This window comes from Rhagoletis pomonella, unplaced genomic scaffold (assembly GCF_013731165.1).
Source record: "Rhagoletis pomonella isolate Grant_MI unplaced genomic scaffold, Rhpom_1.0 Rhpom_scaffold_00002, whole genome shotgun sequence".
NCBI classification, from domain to species: Eukaryota; Metazoa; Arthropoda; class Insecta; order Diptera; family Tephritidae; genus Rhagoletis; species Rhagoletis pomonella.
The window spans coordinates 61987604-61996306 of record NW_023458556.1 but is presented as its reverse complement, the minus strand read 5'-3'; the positions used below and the strand labels follow the sequence as shown (position 1 = coordinate 61996306).

Sequence of the window (8703 nt, the reverse complement as noted above, 5' to 3'; positions counted from 1 at the left end):
TGTATTGGCAATCGCAAAAGTGCAGTAAAGGCGGTGGATATGTGTGTAAAAAACCGAAGGACTCATATGGTACATTTTCCGCCAACAACCTAACTGTAACAGGTACAGAGGGCAGGCTGGTGTCACCAGGTAAGCTACCTACTTTATTGTATCCTTATTGGACACCAAATTCAACGACAAAATATCTTCTAAATTTAAATTTAATTCCGAGTTTATTTAATTTTTTTTTTATATCATAAATCATTTAATAAAAGCCTACCCCGACACTTATCCCCTCAACATGGACTATTGGGTACACATCAAAACACCAGAGCGTACCCGCATTATACTTCAGTTCCAAAAGATAGATTTAGAGCCACAGGATGAGTGTCTTTACGATTTTGTGAGCATAGAAGATTACGAATTAGCCTCTCACATAACCCTAGAGCCCGGGAGCAATCCCTTGCCCATGGCTATGTTAACTTCAGAAGAAGAACTGACATCGACCGACAATGAAGTAGACATCGGTGAATTCGAATCAGATTACAGTAAACGACCGAAACGTAGCATAAGAAGAGGTCTGCATACACCTCCAAAGCAAGGGAACTACGAAAGCCCCAACACTGCCAAAAAGGAATATACAAAACAAAGTCATACTAGGAAAACTTTAGTACACAAATATGAAAAAAGCAGAAGAACGCACAGCGCGAGGCAAAGATTTAGGCGAGAGGTGCTTTCGAAACCGCCACACAAGACCAATAGGTGGATTCACACGGCACACGGCGGCGCCATTAGCGTCATAACGAAATATCAAAATCCTAAACATCGCCGCCGAAAAGCGAAAAGACCGCGACGCAAGCGCAATAGTATTTTAGATGATGGAGATCCACTAATGGTACCACTACCTGTGGATAATGCACAATCATTCCTGCCATATGTACGCTGGTGTGGCACGCACACCTCAAATATGTCCAAATTTGATTTTGTTTCCAGCTCAAATGAGGCTATGCTGAATTTTCATAGCGACTACTCTGTGAATGGTATGGGGTATGCGGCCACATGGAAGGCCATCGATATATCTGGTTGCCCGCTACAAACGCTAACCTCACGCGAGGGCACCGTCCTCAGTCCGAACTATCCACATTTTTTACTCAACAATTTGAATTGTGCTTACGTGATACAAGCGCCAGCCGGTAAACGCGTCTGGCTCGAGTTCAATGAGTTCGATTTGAAAGTAGACGCAAGTTTGGAAGTGGACATTGGTAGCGGACTGCTGCGACCGTTTCGCACAAAAGAACTATTGAGCGAGGGTATATTCGTAAGCGAGCGTGAACAGCTGCGCATACAGTTTCGCACTGGACCACATCCGCGCGGCAAAGGGTTTCAAGCTGTCTACCGCACAGGTAAGGAAATTGAGTACAAAACTAATTTTAAATAACTGCCTGAGTGCAAAATTTGGTTCAGTGGCACCCTTGGAGCGACGTGAGCGTATAATCAGCTTGAACTACAACAGCAGCGGACAACTCTATCAACTCAACTACCCGCATGCAATGCCAGAAAATGTAGACTTTACACACCATTTGGTGGCGCCGTTTGGTCAGAATATTTTGCTAGAGCTACATGGCGTTGAGTTTAGCGAGAATGGCGGTTGTCCCGATGGCAGCTTGCTAGAGGTAAGTATGGGCACACAGCGATTATATGTAGTGGGATATCAATGCAATTATTTTACCTTTAAGGTCTATGACAACTATGCCGACAACAATGGCACAAACTGGCATTTATGCAAGTTTCAGCAGCCTACTACTCTGCCACACATCGGTTCACCAGACAATCAACAGACCTCAAAATATGGTGGTCATATGCAGGAGACATTTTATAACCGTGACCGTCCCAACCGTTTAATGATACCAACAACGAAGGCGAGCAGTAGTCTTCAAATGCGTGTAGTAGATGCCACAGCGCCACCTGTGTATATAACATCCTACCTAAACACGCTGCACATACGCCAGCGCACAGGTCTGCACTCGAATGCGCTACTAAATGCAACCGTGTCAATACAATGGGGTGAGCTTAAACAAAAGTTTGTTGTTCATACTTAGTAGTTTATAATTAATTGTTTCCAACAGATAATACCTATAAAATGAAATTGACTGCCGGCGATATTACAGTCGAATCCTGCCAACCAAATCCCTGCCAGTTTAATGGCAAATGCGTGCCCAACAATGGGTCGAACTATTGTCAATGCCAGGGGCACTACACGGGCAGGTAAGAAGGGGCAAAATAAGTTTTACTTTTGATCATTAGATTGTAAAAAGAACCTAAAAATTTTACAGATTTTGCGGTTTGAATATTTGCGAGCTCGAACCCTGCGTGTTTGGCAGATGTGAGTTGACTACAAATAGCTTCAAGGTGGGTTCGTTCATGCCAGCATGCTTTTGACTGTTATCTGCAAATGTTTCTTACGATCTTAATTCTTCTATATAGTGTCAATGTCAGCCGGGTTACATGGGTCAAACCTGCGAGCAAAAACAAAGGCCTTGTGCTGAGAATCCCTGCGAAGGACGTGGCGTTTGTTTTGAAAGAAATGGTGGCTACTTTTGTCGGTAAGTGCTTTTTATAAACGCATTCGGGGTGGTAATCAACAAGAGTCGACGTACGGTTCGTTTTTGAGAAGTGTGATTAATCCAAAAATAATAACATTTATGTAGACACTGTATAATGTGCATTCGGACGTCATGTGGCATTCGGTATTCATACTCTCTATATTGCTCTAAATATCATACACGTATTTAAAGTTTCATTGCCGCAGAATGACGATAACTCTTGCCGACCTTGAAGCTTATCTTGAATTTCATTGATACCGAAGTTGTTATCCTAGATCGCGTTCGGATATCGGCCATAGCTTCAACAATTTTCAGACGAGCTCCTGGGTAAACTTCGACTATTTTATCTGTCAGCCATCACACCCCTTAACGACGCCACGTACTTACTATTGGTAAATGCAGCTAGATTGTGCTGTCGGATTAAAGTAAGAGAGGTATTTATTGAGTAGGTTTGAGACAGGAATGTAAAAAAGTAGTTAGAGTCACGGGTTGAGCCTTCGCATGTGAAACTTACATTGAGGAAGAGTTCAATCTGCACAGTATTCAAACCGTAATTTCGGCTGAGTAATGGGGATGTTTCGAGGCAATTGAAACTGTTCCTCTGCAAGGGAGGTTTGTAAAATCCGTGAATGCATTCTTCGAGCGGGAGTTGGTGGAGGTCTGTCCAGCTTTGCGTTCGGTGGTTGTCGAATATAGTTTTGGATCTTGTCCTTCAGTTCATAAAAATGCCTTCGGACGGCCTTGGGCGAAGTATCCACCTCCACCAGGTACTTGTTTGTGTATTCCAAATTGGTAGCAAGCGGGCCTACGTAACGTAATGACTTTCGCAAGACAGACCAAGCGCTGTTGTTTGGGCGCTGTTATTGGTTCCAAGCTTTCAACCTGCATCGCGTTGGGATATCTTAGCTTCAACAATTTTCAAACGAGTTCATGGGTACACTTTGAGTAGTTTATCGATCATAGCGCGCATTCCAGTACAGCTTCACGGATTAATAAATAAATTAAATATTTGGAACTTACACATTTTCTAGTGCTTGACCGAGCTTTTCTTCCGAATTTCGGCGTGAGCCTTGATGTTGTTCCACAACCGGGAGGGACCCAAAGCGTTGCGCCGCCTTCGCAAATGGTTTTAATGCGAAACTATTTTCATAGCAGATATAGACTGGTAGGTTTGCCATTGCCTTCCGCTATTGGTAAAACACTTTTTTTAATGTAGCTCGGAACAAGGATAGAACCATGGACCTACCGAGTAGGAGCTGACAGCTCTAACCACTCGACCAAGGGTTACCTATAGTCAAAATCAGCTAGATCTACGTTGTGCTGTAGCCAGCCAGTATCTGTACGCGGTACGTTTATCTCGGTGGATGACTGCGCTAGAAGGCTGTACTATCGCATAGTAGCTACCTTACTTCTAGTGGACACAGGATGATCGGCGCTTGAGTTAAGGGCCTGCTATTAGCCTACTACTTTTTTTTAGTGGAAGTGGCTTTTAAACTCCTCGTTCCAGGAGTTCCCTTGGTATTACTGCTGGTTGGTGTAGTTGCACCTGGTTTAAGGTTTCTTTGTAGGATTTTTGTTGCCAAAGGAGAGCTCGTTGTTGAGACAGTAGTAATGGCACCTTTCGGCTTTTTTTGAGAAGCGCCGATCTCCTATTTTAAAAGCGTTGAATTAGAATTTTCTTGCTGAGAGAAAGAGCCGGCCACTCCGAGCAGTGTTCCGCTGCTTCCTGCAAGGTTTAATAACTAAATAAAGTACAGGCCTCTGTACAGCCCTGATAACACCGTGATACAACCCCGAAAGTACAAAAGGACAGCGATATTCGGTGACATGGATGTGAAAGACTTAAGATTTGGTGTGGCTGGCTTAGTATAAGCTCCTCAACAAAAGTTGAACTTCAACTCGACAGGGGTTATGGTAGGAAAACAATAATAAAGCTATATAGATATATGTATACGATATTTAGACTAAATGGAAAGGCTAGAGTGAGCAAATCTAATTTCTAAAAAAAATATCTGGTACATTTCAGTAGACATATTAAATAAATAACTATAATTCTTATTGCCTTCACCTCTATAGTTGTCATGCTTGGTGGGAGGGTGCAAGGTGTGAGCGCCGTATGCTGCATATACCTTATAAGCCGCTATCGGAACGCATGCTACAAGAACCATTTTGGCTGGGTTTAATCACAGTTTTTGTTGTATTGGCTGTCATCGGCTTGGTGTGGTGTGCTAAGCGGCACTTCCCAGAGAAGATCGAAAAACTACTAGCCGAGGAAGCAGATCGAAATCGACGTAAGTTTTTATTTTTTTTTTTAAGAATAAACGCTAGATTATGTACGTATTTAAATAGAGCTATGTAAATAAGTGTGTAGGTAGGCAATAATAAACGTAGGCTAAAGCCTATGGGTATATTCATAGTCAATATAAAGTCGACACTAGAGTTATTTACAGCTTTTTGACGAAATTTTGAGTGGAATATCTGTCAAAAAAGCTGCAATTAACTTTCGAGCCTACTATGAATATGCCCTATATGTATGTATGTATGTATATAAAGTTGAATTAAGTAGTTATACAAATGTACAGATAAGTATCCATTAGTAAGTTTTGACTTATCTATTTATGTAGTTTCAAATGGAACTAAGATTGGGCTAAATCGTATTATTGAAACACCATTAATTAGTATATTTTTAGCACACAGTTATTTTCAAAATGTATTAGCTAATTGTTAGCAGGGCTTGGAGAGTGGTCAGGATGACGTTTATAGCGAAAACGGGAAAAAGTTCTCACATCGCTCCCAGGCATTTTAAACCGATCAGCCGCTCTTCGTTTCTTGCTTAAACTCTTGAGAATTTGATTAATCTGCATATCAAGCATACATCAAGGGTAGGTCGGACGAGATCGCCTTGCACACAAATTTCAGGTCAATTGAAGAAGCCTACATACCGAAAGACTTCAGTGTGGGGGTGTTTATCGGTGTAAAGGACGCTTTTAGCAATAAACTATAGGAGCAATAGTCAGATCCCTCAGTAAACTTGGGAACAAAGCTGTGCTCATAAATCGCATAATCGGCAACAAAGTTGTCGCGACGGAATGAAGTGGTGCTACCGTACAGCGCAGGGTTAACAGGGACACGCCACAAAGTAATATTATCTCGTCACGTCCAATAAATTACCAGTAAACGACCTACTAGAGAAGCTGGCGAGTAGGGGGTGCCGGGTGATCGCCTATTTTCCGATGATGTGGCACTTTTAGTGTGGCGCAAATGTTTTCGTACCCTCTACGAGTTAACTCAAGGATACTTGAATTGGTGACAACATGGTCTGCAAACTTGCTGTTAATCTTAATAAAACTCGTTTTGTTTACTAAGAAGTATGAGGTGCCCCCCGCCACTCCTGCCTCGTTCGGTTTCATACGCCTTTCTGACAAGTACTATGGCTTTATTCTTTATCGGAAACTGTTGTGGAAGTCTACAATTAAGGAGAAGGTAAGAAAAGCTTCAATGGCTCTGTTGTTTAGCTGCAAAGGCGCCATAGGTAAGAGATGGACGCCTTCTCCCAAAGTTATTTCCTGACGCTAAGAAACAAAGTCAAGCCCATTATGTTTTATGGAATCGTGGTGTCTGGTGGAATACATTGAAAAGCGCCACCTTAGTCACTGTGTTAGAGCGAGTTCAACGACCTGACCTCATTGCAATCAGTGGTGCGCTTACCGACCAATCCCACACTAGCCCTTAACATCATGCTTAACATAGCACCTGGCGACAGCGCAGGTAAAGCAGCTGCAGGAAGAGCGGCAGGCAGACATAGGGTAACTGGTTATCTGACCGACTCGAGATATGGACACTCTATTCTTTTCGGGGTCTTCGATTGCTTTCATACCTGCGTTTCTAGCTTATAATCACCTAGTTCGTTCTCCACACATATCTCATGAAGGGATGAGTGAACAGGGGGCAGATGTTGGAAGAAGGCACTGGCGACCTTTTACACGGAGTGGATGAAGCTTGACTGAAGGGTCGGTGGAGGCTTCTAGATAATGGTTTTTAAGCGGAGATTACTGCCATTAAGGAAGCAGTCGATTGGCTGTTGTTGTGCGCGTTAGCGGTAAGGAAGGTTAAAGGCCTTGGGCTCACTTACGGAATGCTCGAAGCATGTTGGAAACTGTGCGGCTGATGAACTGGCGTTGCATCTTAGTTATAAAGGTGCCGTTTGGAGCCCGTACTTATTGATCACATTTTTTTCAGGTAAATTATGTTTTTTAATTTGCTTGCCCTCCCATCTACTCGGCTTTTACAACGTGTCAATAGTTAGAGTTATTTCGTTAGAGGCCATCTTTGAGCCTCGTCTTGTCTCGCGAGTGATGTTTACGCGATTTAGTTATAAATACGTGAATCATAGGAAGCCAGTCTGGGTCTAGTAAGGGCTTCAAAGTTGCACATTGTGTGCTCAGTTGTTTTCCAGATGGTATACCATAGACCCTTGCGTCGGCGACATTGCCAATCTTGGAGCAATCAGTATACCAGATGTGGTAATCCTTTCGCGGTTTAGGTCATTCATTTACTAAGTTGGTTCTATTTAATAGGGAGAACCACCTTGAAGTTACGTGTGAATTTAAACTACGAAAAGTCACTGTTCTATACAGCTTATACTCAGTCCTTTCTATTATTCTATAACCTTAAGAACTTATGGGTATATAAGCTTCTTATTCCCACATTGTCACATGAGATAAGGATTGATGTAAACAGTATATTCTTTTTCATTATTACAATGTACAAAAGTGGGCGGTGTAGAAGCGCCTCGAGATCGGCAGTTGGTGTTGCTCTCAATAGGGCCAGTTATTCCCACGCGGACTAGTCGTTGGCGTTTGTTGAGCTTGGTCTGCATGCACATCATTTATGTCTTCATCCACCAGATGGAGGCAACACCTACCTTCTTCTAATATGAATCTGATATCGAAGTTTCTGCCCATTAGGTTCTGGCAGGTCATATGGAGATCCTAGCTGTAGATCCCATGAGAGCTTGTCATCAAGTATAACTTCCATAGAGAAGTTTATATTTTCTCCTTGAAGAAATTGTTATAGTAATTTGTCCTGTTTGCTTTTTATGGAGAGAAATTCCATGTTCGTCTTCTTACGTTTTTTCTTAATCACTTTGCGAATATGTTCAGCGAACACTGAAGGAGATGAAAGATAGAGCGCAGTTTCCCACCGACGTAAAATCGGAGACCGTGTCAGGTGGCACGATCTATTTTCGTTTTAAATCACCACCACGGTAACGGTGACTTTGCCGTTGCTGCTCTCTCTCTCTCTGGCGCAATAGTGTCATCAAATATATATTTCCTGACGGGTTGCTAGTTGTTTGCCTGCTACAGCTAAATTTGCCTCAGCCGAAAGTCCTTGGGTATAAATTTCGTAAGCTATGGGTACAAAGTTTAAAATTATTGTTTACGTATATAAATACATATATCAAATATTATATACTATTATTTAGAATATGATAAACATAAGATTCGTATTGAATGTATGCCAGTCTTAAGTATTCTGCTATGGCTTTAATAATTTTGAAATATTCGACACACTTATAATTGTTTGCTACATAAAATATTTTTAAGTATTTACGATAATTTGCAAAACTAAACTAAAACAATTCTCCGAATCGAATCCACTTTTAGGGTTCTCGTGTTTGCGCTCATTTTACAACTTCTTGCAAAAACAATTTTTCTACCTTTCTATCTCTCTCCTCTCTCTGTCTCTCTTTTTCTTTGTCTTTTTCTTCTAATTGTATGTGCATACGTTTTATTTTTCTTCTTCTTCTTCTTATTGTTCAATATTTTATAGCACCTGGTTCCATACATGGGCATCATCATCACACATCATTACGCGAGCAATTGCAATTTACAACTGCCATACCACAGTCAACCGGCAATATCGCACCGGGCACACAGCGCTCCATATTCAACAGATTGGGTATCAGAAAACCGTCACTTTTGAGCCTCAGCAGCCCCAATCCAATACCTGGAGGGGGAGGGGCAGCAGCGCGTACATTTTCACTTGACGATCTATTACGACCGCCTCCCCGACGTAAGATAGGCTAAATTGAGTTTAATATTGAGCAAAAGAAAAAAAA

General features: G+C 42.0%; 1 protein-coding gene across 1 annotated transcript in view; it reads left to right on the top strand.

Annotated features, from left to right (window-relative positions):
- Nucleotides 1-8703, top strand: part of LOC118733932 — a gene marked incomplete in the record, with an annotated part of 328743 nt that overhangs the window by 297217 nt on the left and 22823 nt on the right. The window contains 9 exon segments of the mRNA XM_036463569.1: nucleotides 31-129; nucleotides 255-1382; nucleotides 1444-1652; nucleotides 1716-2043; nucleotides 2106-2244; nucleotides 2313-2388; nucleotides 2464-2582; nucleotides 4659-4873; nucleotides 8415-8657. Coding sequence (XP_036319462.1) covers nucleotides 31-129; nucleotides 255-1382; nucleotides 1444-1652; nucleotides 1716-2043; nucleotides 2106-2244; nucleotides 2313-2388; nucleotides 2464-2582; nucleotides 4659-4873; nucleotides 8415-8657 — 2556 coding nt within the window.